The sequence below is a fragment of the Trichosurus vulpecula genome, chromosome 3 (genome assembly GCF_011100635.1).
Source record: "Trichosurus vulpecula isolate mTriVul1 chromosome 3, mTriVul1.pri, whole genome shotgun sequence".
NCBI classification, from domain to species: domain Eukaryota; kingdom Metazoa; phylum Chordata; class Mammalia; order Diprotodontia; family Phalangeridae; genus Trichosurus; species Trichosurus vulpecula.
In genome coordinates this window covers 25,242,315-25,265,718 of record NC_050575.1, presented here as the reverse complement: position 1 = coordinate 25,265,718, position 23,404 = coordinate 25,242,315, and the positions used below count along the sequence as shown (strand labels likewise).

The 23,404-nt window shown below is 35.2% G+C and overlaps 1 protein-coding gene across 9 annotated transcripts in view; it reads right to left on the bottom strand.

Moving 5' to 3' along the window:
- The window catches only part of RAPGEF6 (Rap guanine nucleotide exchange factor 6), a 236,387-nt gene that overhangs the window by 49,153 nt on the left and 163,830 nt on the right, over window positions 1-23,404 (bottom strand). For 6 of the 9 annotated variants that reach the window (XM_036748836.1, XM_036748839.1, XM_036748843.1 and 3 more), the window contains exons 17-19: window positions 11,023-11,180; window positions 5,577-5,817; window positions 1,328-1,711 (exon numbers count right to left, since the gene is read on the bottom strand). In XM_036748836.1, coding sequence (XP_036604731.1) covers window positions 1,328-1,711; window positions 5,577-5,817; window positions 11,023-11,180 — 783 coding nt within the window. Of the gene's footprint in view, window positions 1-1,327; window positions 1,712-5,576; window positions 5,818-6,626; window positions 6,642-11,022; window positions 11,181-23,404 lie in introns of all 9 variants that reach the window. The other 3 variants (XM_036748835.1, XM_036748842.1, XM_036748840.1) reach the window with 1 other exon arrangement.

Genomic DNA, 23,404 nt, shown 5'->3' with positions numbered 1-23,404 from the left:
CTGACCTCATTGGTCAGAATTTCCTCATCAAGAACTTCCCTATACCAATAAAATCACAGATATAGTCCCCATCCCTATTTAAAGTTGAGCGTATAATAATTTTAAAAAAACTAAAGCCTGAAAATAAACATTACTCAAGTTACTTTAGGCTTTACAAAAGCTAGCACTTATAAAGCACTTTAGGTCTACAAAGCACTTTACATATTATTTGATCACAACAACTCTGGGAGGTAGGAGTTATCATCCTCATTTTTATAGATGAAAATCTATAATCCTTAGATTAAGTGACTTGCCCAAGGTCACAAGGTAAGGTCTTCCTAACTGCAATCCCAGGGTGCTATCCACTGTACACCTAGCTGTTCCTAAAAAAAAAAAAGTATCCTTTTCTTAATGCCTGCTTCATATTTGTTTGTATTTTGCATCACCAAAATATTCTCAGGTGTGCACTACCTGAAAAGATAAGGCAATGATAGATTCTGAAAGACCTTGAAGGTAGGCATATGAGGTTGAACTTTACTCAGTAGGCAATAACAAATCAATGCAGATTTTAGAGAAAAAAAATGACACAAACAGATCAACACAAAAGAAAGATTATTTTAGAATCAATATACAAGACAGACTAGAGCAGAGAAAATGGATGCAGGAAGAACTATAGAGAAGGTATTGAAACAGCTTAATAATGAATGCCTGTAATTGGGCAGTGGCAGAGGAAACAGAGAAAAGGAAACAAATCTAAGAAATATGACGGAAGTGGAATTGACAAGATTTGGTAACTAACTGAATATGAGAGATATGGGACGAGGAAGAGTAAAAGTCATGAATATGGGAGAATGCATAAATGGTAAGACTAATTACAGAAATAGTAAAGTCAAACAGGGACAGATTTAAAAGAAAATGTAATGAATTCAATTTTAGACATGTTGAGTTTGAAGTGCAGGTAGAGATGTACTAGAGACTGCTAGAAAAAAGGGTCTTCAGCTCAGCCCTGGAGATAGAAATCTAGGAATAATTTAAATGGCTTAGAAGCTATGGCAGAAAATAAGACTGCTAGGTGAAAAATTATTAATATCTGACAATTGATAATTCATGAATCAATATTCAGTAAACAATTTTCAAAAGAAATACAGTCTAATAAGAATCACAGGAAAGATTTTCCCAAAACACTAATACTAAAAGAAATACAAATCAAAACAATCTTGAAGTTTTACTGTATACTCTGGCAGTTTCCCTTGAACAAGTATAAGAACCCTAAAACAGAACTTTAGCCACATTATTAATATTACTCAGAGCTGTACTCAATTATTTACATATAGTCTAAAAATATTACCTTATTACTGCAAACATGGAATTGAAGTTCTTGCACTCTCGACAGTGAAGAGCAATTTTAATAAAATGTTTAATAATCTTCATCCTTTTGAGCTGATTTGATTCTGTCAAAATTTCCGTTGCAACCCAGAATGTTTCTTGGTTTATAATGTTCTCAAATTCTTTCAAGTGAACATTCCCTGTTTTGGAGTTCAACTTAAAAAGGTCATCTATGTATTCAGTAGGCTCAATATTTCGAAATAGTTCAAAGTCCCTCATGGATAGCTGGGTTGCTACCTCGATGGTACTAAGTTGCAGTAAGGTTATTTGACTTTCCCTAAGTAATTCCTGGGCATCTTCGTCCGAGCACAAGGTTTCTGTTTCCATGTTATTTTTCAGATAATATCTTAAAAAGAGAGAGAGAGAGAAAGAGAGAAAGAGAGACAGAGAGAGAGAGAGAGAGAGAGAGAGAGACACAGAGAGAGAGAGAGAGAGAGAGAAGTTAATCATAGCAAATATACAGACACACTTCATCTTATATATTTAATTTATTATTTCTCAGTCAGTATTCATCTGGTCAGTTACGACATTTTCTCCAAAATGTTTATTAGAATTAACTGGTGAATCAAGAAATAAAGACCGTATAGCTGGTTGATAAGTGATTACTTTTATATGTTCACAGGATAAAAAATATGTGAACTATACCTTGGCCTTAAGTACATGCATCAATACTGACAATCACCTTCTGGCAGAAATACAGTAAGGATCAGTTAAAATATTAATGACATGCGAGCAATACTTTTAAATTATGTCAATCATACAGAGTGGTTATTTTTTCTGACCAAAATCCTAACAATTCATGAATAAATATTCAATAAATAATTCTTAAAAGAAGAATTACAAGCTACTAACAACCATGTGAAAGATTTTCCAAAACACTAATACTAAAAGAAATGCAAATTAAAACAAACCTGAAGTTTTACTGCATACTCTGGGAATAATTAAGGTTGTGAGAAGACAAGTACCACTAGTGCATTACTAGTGGAGCTTTGGATCAGTACATCTATTTTGGAAAGCAATTAGGAATTATGCAAATAAAATGACTAAAATGTCCATACCCTCTGACTTAGAGCTTCCATTGCTACACATATACCATAAATATATGTCACTGATAAAAAGAAAGTCCTAATGAGGTGAGGCAGGTGGGAATGTTTGAGGCAGATGGAGAAAACAGGATGCAGGATATGAGATAAGATGCAGGATGTGACCAGCCAGAAAAGTGATCAAAGAAGACTACGAACTGAAGCCCCACCACTGTGGACTTACCTGGATGTTTTCACAAAGTACCACCAATTAATCTGACCGCTCTTCCCCTCACCTTTCTTATTCCCTTTGCTTATCTGAATGGACTATGTGACATCCTTTAGAAGTGTTCCCCTTCCCCCCATTCCATAAAATTGTATTTAAACCGTACCTTTAACGTGACCAACTACCTTGCCTTTTATGGAAAGCAGGGCCACATTCTGCTCCCTTAGGGGAGTAGGGCTCACTGCCTATCTCTTGTCTGTCATGTGGAGTAGAGCCCACTGGGGCTCTGCCTCACATGGAGCAAGCCTGCTTGGGTGCATTACCCCAATAAATGCCTTTTTTTAACTTGGAGACTCTTCGAGTGAATATCTTTCAGGATTTTCAGAACCCACATATCTTCACTCCATCACTTCAGGTGGCACCCCAACTTTCTTAGGGTGCACCCCTGGACTCATCACTTATGTATACCAAATTAAATGCCCATTAATTGGAAGAGAGACACTGATGACTTTGCACAGTTCACTCAAATCCAATTCACTGGCGAGTCAAGACAGCACCTTTTGTGACGTCACTGGTCCTCTTCAAATGAAGGATGAACAACAATAGATCTGCGTGAATTCTCTACACAGAGGGAGGTGATGCGAGTTAAACCGTATCACATACATCTCTTATATGTGTCCCTCATTACTATTATGGTCTTAGTTTAAGCTTATGCGTATTTGTAGAAAGAAGCGAACCAAGTTCTCAAGAGAAGGTTTTGCATTAACTGTCTTTACCATGTTAGCTGAAAGTAGTAAGTAGTAGCTGGCCTCTGGAGACCCAACCTTCAATTCAAACAGGAGTTGGGAAATGCTGCTGCTACTAGGTTCTGATGTCCTAAATGAGTATAAACAGCAACTGTTTTCTGTTCTGGTCAGAAACCCGGAGGGTCTTCCCCTCCTAGATATCTTTGTGATGGTAAATTAGGCCATCTTTTGTCTCAATTCTTACCTAGCCCTTAGTCACTGAATGAGCATGGCCTCAGACAAACTGACACCTGGGAAAAGACCTTAATTTAGGAAGACCAAGGTCACCCACAGCATCTTGGTCTATCACCAGTCATCTTGACGTCTGTCTTGCCACTGTCCCCTGATGACTCTGGAGGAGAGAGTGATTGTGATATCACTGGTCTTCTTCGAGAACAAAGGATGAACAACAAACCATTAACTGAGGAATGGCTAAACAAATTGTGGCATATCATACAATGGAATACTACTGTGTTGTAAGAAATGATGAATACAGAGAAACATGGAAAGAGCTATAAAATATGAAGAATGAAGTAAATAAAAAGCCAAGAAAACAACATACACAAAGACTACAACAAGGTAATGTAAGAGTAAGCAAAGTGGGACTTTTTGTTGTCTTTTGTTTTGGAGTGCTTCTCAGCACTGGCACAATCAAGTGCCTTTGATCCAGTCTTGCCTTTGTTTGTAGGAAGGCCCACACCCTTTTGCTAGTTAGGTCTCAAGAGGTGTGAAACCCTAGAGAGGTATGAAGCACTCTGAGGTTGGCAATTTGTTTGGGGCTCACTCATTGGGAGAGTGTTGGTGTGGACACTCTGGGTAGCTGTCAAGGAGTCCCCGGCTTTGAAAACCTCTCTCTGATAACTATGTATGTGATGTCTTGGATAGACAGCTAGAAGCCTGTCTGCTGGTTTGTGTTATTTTGCTCTGTTTATATAATTTCTGTTTACATTTGCTCTGAAGTTCAGGGTGCAGACTTTTTCCCCTGAACTAAAGGAATAATATATGTATGTTTGATTAAAGTGAGACTGTAAACCCCTTAAAGTTGCTTTTCTTAGAAAAGCAGATCAAAGAATCTGTGCTAGCAGCCCTCCTGTGTGCTGGCATTATTGGTCTTACACAGCCACAGTAGCTGCAAGCAACGTTGTTGTGACAGGTAAATGGAAAGAACAATCAAAAATTATCCAACATGATACAAAGAACAAGCATGGTCTCAAAAGAGATATGAGAAGACACCCCCAACCCACTCCACTACAGAGGTAGAAGGTTCACATACTGGTACATTAGATATCAGGATTTTTTGATGTAATGATGAATTTTGCTGATTTTTCCCCTCTTCTTTCTCTCTTTTTCCTTAAAAAATATTATTTCACATATTTCTCTGGAAGGGGTAGAGAGAGGAATATTGGGAGAAAGTTCTTTTCTCCATTACTTCCTAATATGAATGTATTATACTGGAAAAAGAATAATTCAGGGAATCAAGAAAAAATCCTAGGAAAATATGGGTCCTAAGTCCAATTCCGCTCCTTCCTGTTCGGGTTCTGAGCTTGGTCATGCTCCTGCTGGGGTGACCTTGGTTTAAGTCACTTCACTTCTTTAAGACTGTTTCCTCATCATTAAGAGGTGGGAGTTGGAACCTTGAGGTTCCTTCCAGCTGTCATTTAACGACTTTGCAAACTCTTTACTCTATCAGGCTATCTTATAACAAAAGAACACACCACATTGAACTCACAGCTTCACAGATTATTGGAGCTGGAGGAGACAGTGGAAATCTGAAAAATACTGAAAAATAAATCTCCACTATCATTCCCATCATTTTAAAGATTTCCCTATCTACTTGTTCCTTCCCTGATGCCAACAAACATATCCAAGCCTCTCCCATCTCCCTCTGAGCATTAAATTGCATTAATATTAATAGCCTCCACAATTCCTGAACTAGAAAATTAAACTACAGGAATTATTTCTTTAAAAGCAAGCAAATATTCACCCTTTCAAATTCAAAAACAGATCAAAAATTAGGAACAGAAAATTTAGTGTGAATTTTGGATAAACTTAAAACAATAAAATTCAAACAATTATGCTCTTACATTTCTAATGCGACACTAAAGATATTGCTTACATTTTATTACAAGTGCTTTAAATTTTGAGATCATACTCTCTAACAAGCAAGGACATATTTACCTTCCATTTAGTTGAATTCTATCTGCTAATTTGGAAAATTGGTCTGGAAGTCTTCTCTGCTTTATAACACCTTCTGGACTAACAGAAACCTCACAGAGGGAATATGTCTCAGGGGCACCTGTCAAGCTGAACTCGTGTACTGCATGGGAAACGACTTCTTTGGCTGTGGTGTCCTTACTGATGATAATGTAGCAGCTTTGTTGATCTGCTTTAAAAACTCTTATAACTTGATCCGGAATATCTATGTGAATAAAAAGATACACAATTATTATTTTTATAAAATTTTTAAATGTTTTCATTAACTAGCTTTGAAAAGCATAAACACAAACACATGATGTTTTAAGTTTCTTAGTCTAACTTGGGAGATTTCTATTGGCATTTCCTTTTGCAATGCCACCAAATTAAAGGGAAGAAGATACTTAGTCTGGTCAATATTCATGAATAAAAAGAAAAAATAGGTAGAGGGACTGGATTTGTACATAAGAAATGCCCACATAAGGAAACTTCCTATACAAATGTACAACAGCACCTTCCTTGCAACTTAAAGTCTTAGAGTTGCCTAGAGTAATGAATCTAACTACATATGAAGAGAATCAGCACTAAATCCTACCAAACCTTCATTCTGAGAAATGATTCAACCAAGACAACAGTGATTTACTATAACAGCTGGCACTGTGTCTATTTCTTTTGATTGTTCCTCCAAAATTATTTACACTGTACTATACTGCCTACTTCCTAGGTACTGGAGAGTTGATCTGAGAAATTACAATTTCCTTCCCTTACTGACAATTTTCAATTCAGGATTATTGAAAAATGATTTCAATACAAACCATTATAAAAATCTGTCATAATTTGAAACAGTAACTTCTAGATTTAAAGGTTTTAAAATTATCATCTCATAGAAAATTAACTAATCATATATTTGGATATTTAGTAAAAATGACAATTATAATGCATAAATAACAACTCTTAAAACAGAAGAAGCAATTTATTAACTATAAAATATAACAAATATACCATGTGAAGAACTTGCAATCCAAACGTACTTACAGTAAAAACCAACAGCTACAGGCAGCAAAAACAAAACAAAACCATTCATTTTAAATTCCAATCATAAGAAGCAAAATATTAAACTATTCCTAAGGCTTTTTTTCTTTTTCAGTTAAAAATGTTTAGCACGAAGCAGAAAAAGAAATCTAGTCTGCTTTGGTAAACATTAATAAACTTCACCTGATATTATTATAAGACACTTCCAGAAATCTGCTCTCATGTAAATCTTACTAAATGATCTAAAATGAATACTTCAAGTAAAAGATGGGAAGAACAGCATTATCCTCTAAGTGAAATTCCTTTGGTAAACTTGCATCATCAGATGGTTTAATACTGGATTTCATTAATGTTCCTCTGGGAAATGTTGCTGTGGGGATCTTTTCATGTGAACATATTCTAAGAGAATTCTGCTTTATTTGGAAATACAGACTTCTAAAATTCATACCTAAGGTACACTTTTGAACAGGCACCTTATAACCAACTTTGGTAACTTCTCTGTACAAATGTTATAAGAAGATATTGCTGAGGCAATGGAATGTTTACATTTCCATACTCACAGATATGTACACGTGCAAACCAAAATACCAAATCAGGACAAACAATAAGCATGTTCAAGAAGCAGGTTTTATTTACAGCCAATTTACAAAAACTAATTATTATTTAGTTTGAGCATGTCCCTATATCCAAAGACCCTGAAAAGACTGCCTGTTAATTCCAAAGCAATTCTAGGGAAATTCTATCGTATTTTCATTCATTCATTCATGAACAATAGTGAATTTAATTTAAAAAAGTGCTTTGCTTAAAGCAAATATATCAACAACTTTATGTGTATTTAAAAGATGCAAACTAAATACCAATTTATTCATTTTATGTGAACTAAATACCAATTCCTCCTTTCCTGCTAAGAGGGTTTATCAAGATATAACTTATACTGGCATATGTGTATGTTTAGACATATGTCCATACATACTCAAATCAAGGAAAACTATTATCAAAATAATCACCTATCCTTCCATTTTTACTTATTTTCTAAGGCAACTATTTATGCAAAATATACTTTTGTCAACAAATGAAAATTTTTTCTTTTTACAAAGATATCTAATTTTCAAAAGTTATATACATTTTTTTAACTAGAGAAGAAAGGCTCAATAATCATTACAACAGTGATAACCAAGATATAAGGTTTTTATTGAATATTTATTAGAACAGAATAAACCCAAGTATAGAAAAAAAACTTGCTAAGTATTTCTAACCTTCAATATTTATAATATACTGCTTAGGTCACCTGGACAGAAGGAAGGAAAGCATGAGGAGTTTGAGAAATAAGATCATAAGCCTGGCACAGGGTTTACAGATTTCAAGCTGAAAGGGATTTAGGATAATATCTCATTCAATCTCATCATTTTATGGATGAGGAATTGATACCCAGTGATTAAGTGACTTGCCTAAGAATATCAAGTAGAAGAGCAGGGATTAAAATCCAGGTGCTCTAATTCCAGCATTCTTTCCATTATGTCAAACTTGCCTCATAACACAGAAGGTTTGGGGCTTTAATTATACAGACATTTGCTAGTGTTGTCCCTGCGTCCAAAGTACAAAACCTAATTTCTTAACTTGTAAGAATGATTTTATCTTTCAAAAGCTGGTCTAATAGTCACAAGGGAAAAAAATATCCCTGCTCATTAAGGGAGGAGTAAAAGGGGAAAAAAATGAAAGCAAAGATCTGTAATCTATGTTGATCACTTGGGGAACTGCTGTGGTACATAGATTATTGTGGCGTAAGAAGTGAAGAGACAATTACAGAGAATCCTGAGTAGTATAAACTGACACAGAGGGAAATGAGAAGAACCAAGAGCACAATTCACAAAATGCCTAGGACACTGAAAAGAAAAATAACTTTGAAGAATTTAAAAGGCCATGACCAACCATGTCTCCAAAGCACCTTCTGACAAGAGCAGTAGTGGACCTAAAGTGAGAGTAAAATCAATATATTTTTGGACATGGCCAATGTGAGAATTTGTTGGGGATCAATTGAGAGTATAGGGATGGGAAGGAGAAGAAATATGTCTGAATTGAAAAAAAAATTAAACAAAAATTCTAAAAAATAAAGCAAGCAGTATGAAGTAGAGGTTTACAGTTTCATATAAAATCCTCTCTTTAAGTGCTGATATGTATATGGAAATGTTCTTTTTTATTGAGAAGCTCAGAATAAAAAAAATTATACAAATCATTTTATACTTAGGTATCTGGGTACTGTATAATGAGCGCAAGGATTTCCACCTTTCTGAAGTCAACAAGCATTTATTCAGCACCTACTGTGCCAAGCACTTTGCTAAGAGCTGAGACTACAAAGAAAGGCAAACAACAGTCTCTTCTCTGAGGCAGAGATGAGGAGGAAGAGGCATGGGAAACAGCCAAGAGAAAATTCCTGAAGTCAAGAGATGGAGAGTCTTGTTTATGAACAGCAAGGAGGCCAGAGTCACTGGATCTCAGAACACATTTCAGGGGACAAGGCTGGCGGTGGGGACAGGAGTAAGAAGAATGGAGAAAAAGGAAAGGGGCAAGCTGTGGAGAGCTTTAAAGGCACAAAACAAGGATTTTAACTTTTTCTCTCTCTAAACCTTGCACACAGTAGACACTTAATAAATGCTTGTTGAAATGAATTGAATTTTAATCCAGTCAGTATTTATTAAGTACCTACTATGCATAAGGCGTCATGCACGTTGCTAAAAATGATTCATTCTTTCAAAAGTTTATCTTCCCAATAAGATCTAATTTTAGCAGCATATTAACCTTAACTACTTGGTCCTACAAGGTCTAAAACAAAACTATTTTTCTCCCAAAACCTGCCACAATTCTGACCTTCCCTAATATTCTCAAGTGGATCATTATCTTTTTAATTATCTAGGTTCTCAACCTTGGCTTCATTCTCAATTCCTCACTTTCATCCCACATTTTCAATCAGCTGAAAATCTTATAATTTCCTTCTCCAAAACATCTCTCCAATATATCACTTTCTGTCCACTTACACAGTTATTACCCTAGTTTAGGGCCTCATTATCCCTAACTGGACTATTCCAACAGCATCTAGATAGAGCTCATTTCCAAACTCCAATCTACTCCTCTATGAAGTCATCAATGTAATCTGATCTCCACAAACTTCAGGGGCTCCCTATTACCTCAGGAATAAACAAAATAAAACAAAACAAAAAACTTCCAATTTCATATTTAAAAGTTCTTTATAATATTTCTTTCTACCTCTTCAGTACTCTTGCATACTACTTCCTTCCACACACTTTATGTTCTATCCAGTCACATACCTGTTACTCCTTATATGACACTCCATCATCTCTCATCTCCCATGCCTTTGCAATGACTGCCCCTTATGGCTGGAATGCTCTTTCTCCTTGTCTGTCTCTTGGAGTTCCAGCCTTCCTTCAAGAATCAGCTCAAATGCCACCCTCTACAGAACACTTTTCCAAGTCCCCGCACCTACTATTACCTTCCCATCCACGGCTACCTTGTATCTACTTTATTTGTGTCTTCTTTATGCCTATATATGGACATGCTGTCTCCACCATTAGAATGTAAGCTCTTTGTGGGCAAGACAGTTTCATTTTTGTCTTCATATACTTAATGCTTACACAGTGCCTGGTATATAATAAACAGTCTCTTAAAAAGGCCTGACTGATGAACTTATTAATCAATAACATTGAGGTATTTAAAGGTGATTAAGTAAGGGATGAACACAAAACAAATCTTGAATAAAAACAGAGATAATTTAGCAAAGGAAATAGATTAAATAAAAATAACCACCAATGGTATGCACCAAAATCTTAGCTATTACAGTAATGAATAAAATGCTATAATTTCCTAACATTTTGAAAGCAATATAAACTCAAAAGGTTTAGCTTTAGGAACTAGAAATATTAACATTGTTTTTGAAAAAACAAAAGTATTTATTTTGTATAACTGTGAAACGTAAAGGTAAAAAGGTAATTTATTCTATATATACTGAACTTGTATCTTTCCTGTACATCATGGGATGCATATTTTGTGGCCCTGAAGAAAAAAACTTTCCTTAGACTTCACTCCCACATTCTCTTCCAGGATTAATTAGGCAAAGCCAAATAATCTTGACATCATAACCAATAGCTTGGTCACAATCCTGGATACTTTTAAGGCTCTTCTGAGAAGATAACTCACTCTTGTTCATACAGAGTATATATTCCCTCTTAAATTTCCTTCATGAATTCATACCCCACAGTTTGGAGACCCAGGTTAATATAAATCTATCATTAGTTTGAAAGTTCCTCTATAATATTCAGCTACATATTTTTCTCCCAAATACAGCAATCAATTAATCGACCGTAAGTAAAATGAGCAAAATACTTACCTGTTGGATTTGAAAAATCCAACATGCTAGTTGTAGGCTGCAGGAGATCAGGGCTACTCGAGGATAGCGTTCCAGGAATAGGCATTATAGCTAGACTATGCCTACAATGCCTTGTTCCAAGGACACTGTCATCCTGTGACTGGCTCACATTGCCATCGCTGCAAAAAAAAAAAAAAGTTTCACATATTACCCATATTTCAAGGACTTTTAACAGCAAACATAATTTTTACTTAAAATAAATATGCTACCAAGAGGACTACAAGGAAAAGAAAAAATGCAATTTTGTTATTATGACAGCAGTATCAACGCATATTTTGTCAGGACTAAACAATTCAATTTATGTACAAAAAAAGAAATAACAATATCCAATGTGTCCCCCTGTTTTGTTTTTAAAAAGAAACAACCAAATATTTGGGGGTTTTAACATGCTAACAATAAACTTAAGAGGATGGTGGTGGAGAATGAAACAGAGAAGAAGAAGAAAGGAAGAAAATAAGAAAAATCAAAATCTTAAAATTATCTAATATGTGAGGATTTAAGTATATTTAAAGCATGTGATGTATTCTGAGGACTCAAAACAAGTCCAGAGGAATTACCTGAATGTGCTTCATGTCAGCAGAAAGCAATGATATCATAGAAATTTTCACAAAACAGTCACATTCTAAAAAGCATTATCACACTATATAGGACATGACATTTACCTATAAACATTCATCCATGTTAAAAAAAACCCTTGATATTAGCTTTGACTTCCTTTTGTCTGTAACCTTTCATACATAATTGACTGTCAACTTCTACTGATTCTAACTACTTTCAATTCAACACCTATGAGGGATGTACTATGTGTCAGATAGGCACCATGCTAGGCCTTAGATTCAAAAAGACAAAAAACATACATTCCCTTCTCTCAAGGAGTTTATATTCTTAAAGTGGGGAGGGGAAGAAAGGAGGAGAGAATTATAATATGTACCCAGATGCTGCAATTGTGGTAAAATAAGAAGGAAGGAGAAGATGAAACATGATCTAGAGGATAGAGAATTGTCTTTGGTGTTAGGAAGACCTAGTTTCAAGTGTAGCTTCTGACACAGACCAGTTGTGATGACAAGAAAAAAATCATTTACCCTCCCTCCACTTCTAGACAAGAATCTGAGACTATGTTAGAGCAGAGTTATTAACTCACGTCAATGGATGGAATTTCCACACCAGGAACTCCTTTTACTAATGAACAAGACCAATAAAAGGACTAGCAACAGGGCATTCAGTGAAAGAAGCTCAGTACCTGAGCTGAGCCTGAAGGAATCTTGGATTCTGAGAGACACAGAACAAGTATGTTCTTGACAGGAGGACAGCTGGTGCCAAAAGATAGAGTACTGAGCTCAGAAAACACCTAGCATTCCAAGATTCTCCATTACATAGAGTGCCTAGAAGAGGAGTAATATGAAATAAAGCTGCAAAAATGGGTAAAAACCAGAATGTAATGAACATTGAATGCCAGACTAAGGTATTTAAAAATTATTTTTGAGACAACAGAAAAGCACTGAAGGTTTTTAAAAGGGGCATATAACAAGGTCAGAAATATTCCTTGGGAAAATTACTTTATCAACTGTGTGAAGGATGGATTGGAGAAGAGTGAGACCAACTTAAGGAGCTTAAAGTAATTTATTCCTTCTCTCTATTGTCATTACCACCACCTTATTAGATCATATCCAAATGAGTACAATAGTCTCCAATTAGTTTTCTCACCATTAAGATAACAATTCTTTATACTGCATCCAAGGTCCTTCACAACCTGATGCTACCCAACCTTTCTAGTCTCATTTCATATGGCTTCCCCTCCTCTAAGCACCTAGCGCCCCAAGCTAACAGGATAATTCTCTGCCCCACAAGCAGACATTCCTCATTGTCTCTGCTCAGCTTGCTCTTCAACTCTGACGTGGTCTTCCCTCCATTTCTATGTTTCAAGACCTAAATCAAATGCTACTTCCTTGATCTTAACTGGAAATGATGGTTTCTTCTTCAGAAGTTACCTTTTCTGTGCTCTCACTTTGTTTTAATTTTTTTAACATAGTAAAACTGTGTGCCATGTAATGTATCATTTTCGACCATAACTTCATTTAGAGCAAAAACATCTTATTTTTTCTTTGTATTTCCAATATTCAGAAGAGCGTCTTGAATATCTGTTTTTGACCAAACATGATTCCTTGTTATAAGGAAGCTCTGGGAGAGAAATTTCTCCTTTCAATGGAGATCAGGACCTTCCCTCCAGCTTATCCACCTAGATATCTAGGGGTGTAAGAGCTCAAATAGAACAAAACATAGTCAGAATGTATCACAGGTAGGCCTTCAACGCAGGTGTTCTTGACTCCAAGGCCACTACTCATAATTTCTCACATACTACACATAGTAGGTATCAGGTGTTGGTGAATTTAATTGAATGTAAGTTTACTGACTAGAATACCAAAAGCTAAATGATTATTTAGCCCACTTTGCCACGATCCAGAAGATTTTACTCAAGGAAAGAATCTAGGTCAGCCCCTTTTATATAGCTTATCTCATGCCTTTTGTGTTGCATACGCAACATGATATAGTGGAAGGAGAGGAGTAGAGTTTGAATCTTACCTGCCTAAGATACATATCTGCCATCTGACCATGGGCAAGTCACTGAACTTCTTAGACCCTTTTCTTCTTTAGTAAAACAAAAGAGCAGTAAATCTTGGATCTGTGATATCACTGGTATACAGAACTCCTGAATAAGGAAAGTCCTTCTACCAATGCAAGGTCAACATCTTCTCTGAAATAGAGAGCTTTGAGAAAGCTGCCTCCGACATTGAAAGGGTAAGTGATTTAACACTTCCCATGGTCAAGAATGGATCAGAGGGAGGAGTTGAACCCAGGTCATCCTGGCTTTGAAGACAGCTCTCTCTATCCATGATGCCAGCCTGTCTATCTAAAATATAGACAATAATTACAAGACAAAAGAGTGATACGTCTCACTACCTTACCATATCTAGATTATTATTTTTTAGTTCTGGGTGCCAATTTTTAGGAAGCAAATGAACAATTTAGAGAACATCCCGTAAAAGCAACCACAAAAGTGAACTGCCCAGAGACCATACCTTCCCAAGAATGAGTAAAAGAGCTCTGGGACTAATCGGCCTGATGAAAAGAGTTACTATAACTATTTTCAAGTGTTTAAAGTACTATCTATCACTTGGAGGAGGGATTAGATTTATTTTACTTGGTCAAAGACGCAGAACTGGGAACAATGGGTTGGAAGGAAGAGTTGATAAAGGTAAGCAAGAGAGCTGGCAATAAGTAGAATGGATCTGGTAGTGAGTGCTATCCATGATCTACAGGCTCGGGGGCCTATTTATTGCTGACTAACTCTAAAGGGCTTGCTAGGACATGTGCCATAATTAGAAATTTAAAGCCCAATTGCATTCAATAATCATAAGTTCATTAACATAGAGAACATGAAGGAGAATGTAGGTATCACCATGATAAAGTAATTTTTTTTAAGGACACACAGCCCAGTCATGTTTCAAATTAGGAAATAATTCTCTCCTTGCTTCACTGATTGGTCAACCGCACTAAGGCATGCCTTTGGTGACAAAAGAACCTTATGTAAGACATTACCAAGAGTACAGCTCTTTAGAACTGACAAATACCACACTGAAGGCTGCTGTTGCTACCCAGGTTAAGAACATCCCATGTGAAACTGAGGGTCCTGGAGAGTTGCACTCATCAACATATTGTGTATCTTTGTTAAATGTCTGTATGTATTCCTGTTGTTATTATCTGGTAAAAAGGTTTTGGGGGAAGTTGCTTTTACCATCTGCCTCCCTGACTCAATCTCAACAAATCCCAACCTGTACTTGGGACCAGGGCACAGCCAGCCCAAAAGAAGGTTACCTATTAGAGGTTCTTTCCCATCAACTGCACTTTGATTTCAATCAAAATCTGAATACTTGTAGAAGATATTGTAAAAGGGGATTCCTGTTCAGATTCTAATCAAACTAGATGGCCTCTGAGGTCCCTTTAATTCTGCATTTAGACACACAATCCATGCCATGAGATGAATGAAATTATATTCAAGTGGCAAAGCATCCATGCTTGTTAGAAAGCTGTGCTGTTATGTCCCCTCTGAAAAGAATTAGGTCATTTCTTACCCAAAAAGTCTCCTGAAAAGGGGATGCAGGAATAAAAACAAGATATGGTTGAACAATACACAATTTTCTGAAACTAAATTTATTCTGAATACAAATATGTTTAAAAAGGGAAAGACGTCCACAAGGGTACAACTGAAAATAAAAGCCCAATATTGCAAACATGGAAAGGCAATTATTTTGACAACTAATGAGGTAATGAGAAAAAAGCAGTCCTTGCTAAAAGGCAACATGCTCTCAGAATACTAAAACAGATTACTCTGAGTAATTATAACTTACAAATTTGCACAATTTTTGTAATTGTTAAACATGGCAATAGGAAACAAAGGATTACTTTATAAAGCTAAAAAATAATGAAATTTAGGTGAAGGAACAAAAGGTCAAGATTATGAAAGGAAATACTGAAAACAAATGGGAAGGAAGGAGGTCTAGTAATATCAAATCAGAAAATGGTAATCATCAAAACAATTTAATGCTGATTAAAAAATGGAAGGATTCATCACTGAAACATATTAGGTATATAACATACCTAAGCAAAGGAACCTAGCAGTCTGGTATTTGATAAACCCAAAGACCATAGCTACTAAGGTAAGACTCATTATTTGACATAAACTGCTGGGAAAACTGGAAACGGGACAGCTGTTAGGTAATACCTTACACCATATGCCAAAATAAGCTCCAAATGAGTACGTGACACATACACACACAAGTGGTCACATCATAAACAAATGAGAGGACTTAAAAGAAATTACTTTGCAGATCTACTGATAGGGAAAGAGTTTATCACCAAACCTGACAGAGAAGACAAAAGACAAAATGGACAATAATAGTTAAATAAAATTTAAAAGATTTTGCATAAATTCAATATAGTTAAGACAGGGTGTTCCAAAAGCCTTTGTGAAGTTTTAAGCACTCTCTCCACACCCACATCCACACCCACACACCTCCCCTGCGCCCCCCCCCACACACAGCTTTTTAAAAACTATGTATGACAAGTCATTCCCCAATTGAGAAACGTTCAAAGGATACGTACAGGCAATTTTCAGATGAAGAAATCAAAGTTATCTATAGCCATATTTTAAAATGCTCTAAATAGTTATTGATTAGAGAAATGAAAATTAAAATAACTCTGAGGTACCACCTCATACCTAATTAGCTAATATGACAAAAAAGGAAAATGATCAATGTTGGAGTGGATGCGAGAAAAATTGGGACACTAATGCATTGTTGGTGGAGTTGTGAATTGATTCTACCATTCTGGAGAGCAACTTGGAGCTATGTCCAAAGGGCTATAAGACTGTGCATACCCTTTGATCCAACAATACCACTACAAGGTCTATATCCCAAAGAAATTACAAAAAAGGGAAAAGGACCTACATGTACAAAAATATTTATAGCAGCTCATTTTGTGGTGGCAAAAAAAAAAATGGAAATTGAGGGGATGCCCATCAACTGGGGAATGGCTAAACGAGTTGTAGTATGTGAATGTAATGAAATACTATTGTGCAATAAAAAATGATGAACAGGCAGATTTCAGAAAAATCGGGAAGGACTTGTATGAACTGATGCAAAGTGAATGGAGCAGAACCAGGAGAACATCATACATTGTATGCTGTATGATGAAGAACTATGACTTAGTAATATAACAATCTAAGAAAATTCCGAAGGACTCATGAGGGAAAATGCTATCTACCTCCAGAGAAATAAATGATGGAGTCTAAATGCAGATTGAATCGTACTTTTTTAAAACTTTATAATTCTTGGGGGGGAGGGGTTGGTCTCTGTTTTCTTTCACAACATGATTAATATGGAAATGTTTGCCATGACTGCACATGTATATCCTATATCGAACTGCTTGCCTTTTCAATGGGTGGGGGAGGGTCTGGTATAAGGGAGGGCAGGGAGAGAGAATCTGGAACTCAAAATTTGAAAAAAAAGAATGTTAAAAAATTGTTTGCATAATTAAATAAGAAGTTAAAAAATCAAAACAATATACATGTATGTATACAAACACACATACTAAATACCCACACATATGGGACAGATCCACATGTAAAAGAATAAAACCCATTCTCTAATTAATAAATGGCCAAAGGATATAAGCGGAACAGGTAATTCTCAAACAAAGAAATTCAAGCTATGTATAGCATTTTGAAAAATCCCCAAATCACGAATAATTAGAGAAATGCAAATTAAACTCTGAGGTCCTACCTCAAATCTGTCAGGTTTGTCAAAGTTGAGAAAAAAAGGAAAATGACAAATGTTGGAGGGGCTTGGCAAAACAGGCACATTGATGCACTTTTGGTGGAGCTGTGAATTATTCCAGCCATTCTGGAAAGCAATTTGGAACTGTGCTCAAAAAAGTTACTAAACTGTGCAGCTCTTTCACCCAGCAATGTAATTACTACTATTATACCCCAAAGAGATAAATATTTACAAATATATTAATCACAGCTCCTTTTGTGATAGGAAAGAACTAGAAACAAGAGTTACAAATCAACTAGGAAATACCTGAATAAATTATGTAGTACATTAATATAATAGAATAATATTGTATACAGGAAAGCTATAAGAAAAGATGAAACAGTTTCAGAGAAGCCTGAAAAAAATTATATAAATTTTTGCAGATTAAAGTGAACAGAAATAGGAGAATAATTATATTACAGCATCAATACTATGAAAATGAACAACTTCGAACTTAAAAACTCTGATCAAACATGATTCCAGAGGGCCAATGATAAAGAGTGCTACCATCTCTCCTGACAGACAGATGAATTAATGATACGGAAAATGAGACACATCTCTTGGACATTTCTAATATGGATTTCTCAATTTTTATGGATTTCTCAATTTTTCTGTATTTGTTAGAAAGTTTGGGATTCTTTTTTTTCCCTTCAGGATTTGGGAGGTAAGGGAGGTAAGAGGGAGAAAAAAATTCTTAACCACTGAAAAATATACAATTTCACTAAAAAGAAAAAGAGGAAGAAAAAAAGCTGCTCTTCGGAACAGAGGAGCAATCATCAATCTCTTTTTTTCAATTTTTCCCCTCTCCTAGCAGTGCATGCATTCTCATGAGCAGGCACACCCCCCACTGGGCTGAGGTCAGGTATTTATCTAGTGAAGGAATACATCTTATATGATTAAGATTATAGGTAATGTTTGAGATAATACTAGATGTGGAGAGATCAAATAGAAAACTGCTGCAATAGTCCAAATGAAGAATAATAAAGGCTGAGAATAAGGGCTGGTCACAGGAGTGACAAGGAACAGAAGACAAAACTAACAGGACTTGGTGATGTCAAGCCTCAGGGATGTTCAGTCGAGGGGAAGAAAAGACTCAGGGGAGACACGACAGCTGTCATAAAGCTTTAGACGAACTAAATGTTAAAGATGGATTTGATGAATTCTGTTTCACCCTAGAGGGCAGAGACAGAAGTGGAGAGAAGTGGCAGAAAGGCAAATGTAGCCTTGAAAGCATGAAAAATTTCCTACCAGAGGTATCCAAAAATGGGTTTGAACGAACTTGGAAAGTAATGGCTTTCCTGCACACTGGAGGTCTACAAAAAGAGACTAGATGGCCACCTATCAGATATGTTAAAGTGGGGAGTTCTAGGTAAAATGGACTCTGGGGTCCCTTCTAACTCTTTGATGACTGATTCTGTGAATAACTGGATGAGTGAGCCAAAAAAAGATTTAGATCCCAAGTATATAGGATAACAGCGGTGACAATTAACAAAAATTACAGAGAAGTTGATTCTGAAATGGCAAATTAGTTTAGTTTTGGATATGATTAACTTGAAGTAGAGATACTCCACAAGCAGTCTGAAGCACAGAAATGGAATGCAGGATGGAAACAGAGAACTAAGAATCATCCGGGTAACTGTGATAATTAAAACCACATAGGGTCAAGAGGTCAAGAATAAAACATTAAAAAAAAAAAAACTAGACTCGGAAAGAACCCAAGAGAACACCTATATGTAGGGGATAGGAGAAGAAAGATAAACCAAGAGAAAGAGAAAAAGAATCCAAATCATGGGCAGAAAAAAATGAGAATACTACAGAATTTTAAGAATAAAGGGTCAATGAAGAATATCGAACATTGCACAGATAATAAGGATTGAGAAAGGGTCTTTGGATTTGGCGATTAAGTCAGTCATGACTTTTCATTTTCTTTTAGTTTGAAGTACTCATTTTTAAAATTGTGAGTTTCACATTATCTCCCTTTCTCCCTTCTCCTCCCCCACTTATTGAAAAGGCAATCAATATGCTACTCATAATACATATGAAGTCATGTAAAACAAATTTCCATATTAGCCATTTCACTCCCCCCCCCAAAAAAAAGTCAAGAAAAATAAAGTGGGAAAAAAGTTGCTTCGATCCACACACAAAAGTCATCAGCTCTCTCTCTCTGGAGTTGTATATCATGAGTTCTTTGGAATCGTCATTGATCATTGTGTTGACTTAAGTAACTAAGTCTTTCACAGTTTATCACTGTTACAGTATTGTTATTACTGTGTACAATGTTCTCCTGGTTCTGCCCCCTTCACTTCATATCAGCTCATATAAGTCTTCCCAGGATTGCTGTTTTTTTAAGCCATTCCTCATGTCATGTCTTATAGTACAATAGTATACCACCACAAATATAGACAACTTGTCCAAGTATTCCTAAACTGATGGCCATGCCCTCAATTCCCAGTTCTTTGCCACTATAAAAAGGACTGCAATAAATATTTTTGTCCATATAGGTCCTTTTTCTTTTTTCTTTAATCTCTTTGGGATATAGAACTAGTACTTATATTGCTGGGCCAGAGGGTATGTATAGTTTGATAGCCCTTTGAGGGCTATCCAAATTGTTCACCAGAATGGCTGGACCAGTTAAAAACTTTACCAACAGTGTATCAGTGTACCTATTTTTTCCAAACACCCTCCAATATTTATCATTTTTCCTTTCTGTCCCATTAGACAATCAGACAGATACGAAGTGGTACCTCAAAGTTGTGTTAATTTGCATTTCTCTAGTCAATAATGATTTAGAACTTTTTATATGACTATTGACAGCTTTGATTTCTTCTGAAAACTGCCTGTTTATATCCTCTATCAATTGGAGAATGCCTCTTATTTTTATAAATCTGGCTCGGTTCCCTATATATTTGAGAAATGAGGCTTTTATTAAAGAAACTTTCTATAGAGATTTTTTCACCAGTTTCCTGCTTTCCTTATAATGTTGGCTGCACTGGTTTTGTAATCAATTATCCATTTTACCTCTAATATTCCTCTCTTGTTTAGTCATAAACTCTCCCGTTATCCATAGATCTGATAATTATTTTCCATGCTCCCATATTTTGCTTATGATATCATCTTCTATATCTAAATTATATAACCATTTCAATCTTATCTTGGTATATGACATAAGTTGTTGGTCTCTATCCCTAGTTTCTGCCAGACTACTTTGCAGTTTTTGTCAAATAACGAGTCCTTCCCCAAAAAGCTTGGATCATTGGGTTTATCAAACACTAGACTATTACGTTCATTTCCTCTGCATATGATGTACTTAATTTTTCCACTACTCTATTTCTTAGGCAGTACCAGACTTTTTAGTGATTATCACTTTGTAATATAGTTTTAAATCTGAAGCTGTTAAGCCACCTTCCATCAAATTTTTTTCACTGATTCCTTTGCTATGCTTGACTTTTTGTTCTTCTAGAAGAATTGTGATTATTTTTTCTAGCTCTATAAAATAATTCTTTGGTAGTTTCATTGGCCTGGTACTGAATGACTAAATTAATTTAGACAGAAGTGTCATTTTATTACTGCCTACCCGTGAGCAATCAATATCTCTCCAATTGGTTAAATGTCTTGATTTGTGTTAAGGATGTTTTGTAATTATGTTCATATAGTTCCTATATGTGTCTTGGCAGGTAAACTCTATTATCTGTTGCTATTTTAAATGGAATTTCTTTTTCTATCTCTTCCTAATTGATTTTATTAGTAACATATAGAAATGTTGATGTTTTATGTGGGTTTATTTTATATTATTGTTTCAATGAGTTTAGCTGATTCTCTAAGGTTCTCTAAGGTTTCCGTCATATTATCTGCAAAGAGTGATAGTTTTGTTTCCTCACGGCCTATTCGATTTCCTTCCATTTCTTTTTCTTCTCTAGCATTTTTAGTACAATATTAAACAATACGGGTGATAATGGATAAACTTGCTTCATTCTTGATCTTACTGATAAGGCTTTAAGTTTATCTCTATTACAGATAAGCTTTGCTTATGGTTTTAAAATATTTAAATAGATACTACTTATCATTTTAAGAAATGCTCCATTTGTTCCTAGGCTTTCTAGTGTTAACAGGAATGAGTGTTGTATTTTCTCAAAACCTTTTTCTGCATCTATTGAGGTAATCATGATTTTTGTTGTTTTTGTTATACCTTACCAGTGTGCATGATCTTGGGATATGTTGCTATAATCTTCTTGATAATAATTTATTTTAAATAATTATACACACATATTTAAATCAATTAGGGAAAGTGGACTAAAGTTTTCTTTCTCTGATTTTGCTCTCCTTAGTTTAGTTATCAAAAATATATTTGGTGCATAGAAGGAAGATGGCAGGCAGGATTTCTTTATTTTTTCAAATAGTTTACGAAGTACGGAAATTAATTGTTCCTTAAATGTTTGGTGGAATCCACTTATAAATCCATCTATTCCCCGGGTTTTTTTCTTGGGGAGCTCATTTATGGCAGATTCAATTTGTCTGAAACAGGGTTATTTAAATATTCTATTTCTTTTTCTGTTAATCTGGGCAGTTTAAATTTTTGTAAATCAATTTTTGTCATCCATTTCACTTTTATTAGCAGTTTTATTGGCAAAGGGCAAAACAGCTCCAAATAACTGCTTTAATTTCATCTACAATGGCAGTGCATTTTCCCTATTTATTTTTAATAACAAGTAATCAATCACTTGTCTATTTATTTAATTAGGTTTTTCATAGGACCAGATCACAGTTTTATTTATTTGTTCAATAACTTTTTAACTTTCATTTGATAAATATCTCCTTTGATTTTCAGGATCTTTATTTTGGTATTTATTCAAGAATTTTTCATTTGTTCTTTTTCTAGTTTTAAGTTGCACACCCAATTCACTGATCAACTCTTTTTTTATTAATGTACACATTTAAAGATATAAATTTTCCCTTAAGTCCCACTTTGGCTGCATCCCATAAATCTTGGTTTGTTGTCTCGTTGTTGACATTGTCTTTAACAAAATTACTGATTGTTTCTATGATTTGCTCTTTGACCCACTCATTCTTTAGGATTAGATTATTTAGTTTCCAATTAATTTTTAATTTATCCTTCCAAGGCCCTTTATTGAATGTAATTTTTATTGCATTAGGGTCTGAAAAGGGTACATTTAATATTTCTGCTATTCTGCATTTGGTTGTGAGATTTTTAATATCCTAATTAATACATGTCCAATTTTTGTATTGTGCCTTGTACAGCTGCAAAAAATAGTTATACTCCTCTCTATTCTCATTCAGTTTTCTCAAGGTCTATCATATCTAACTTTTCTAATATTCTATTAATCTCCTTAATTTCTTATTTGTTTATTGGTCAGATTTATCTACCTCAAGAAGGGTAAACTGAGGTCTCCCACTAGTATAGTTTTATTGTCTATTTTCTCCTTTAACTCAATGAACTTTTCCTTAAGAATTTGAATGCTATGCCATTTGATGCATATGTTTACCACTGGTATTACTTCATTGTCTGTGGTACCTTTTAGCAAAATGTAGTTTCCTTAATTAATGCTTGTTTATTTTTGCTTTTGCTTTATCTAAGAGTACAATTGCTGCCTCTGCCGTTTTGTTTTTTTTTTTTAACTTTCAGCATAACAGATTTTACGCCCTTGTTTTAACTCTGTGTCTTTCCATTTCAAATGTGTTACTTGTAAACAGCACGTTGCTGGCTTCTGGTTTCTAATCCATTCTGCTAACTGCTTTTTTTTAATGGGTGAAATTGGTCCTTTCATATTCAGTATTATGCTAATAGTATATATCCCCCCATCCTATTTACTTCGCTTTATTCTTCTCTCTTTTTTTTTAAACTCTGTCCCTACTATATATAAAGTCTATGCGGCTTCTGACCATTGTCTCTTTTAATGTGCCTTTCCTCTATGACCATTCTCCTACTTTCTCTTAACTCTTTCCTACATCCACGT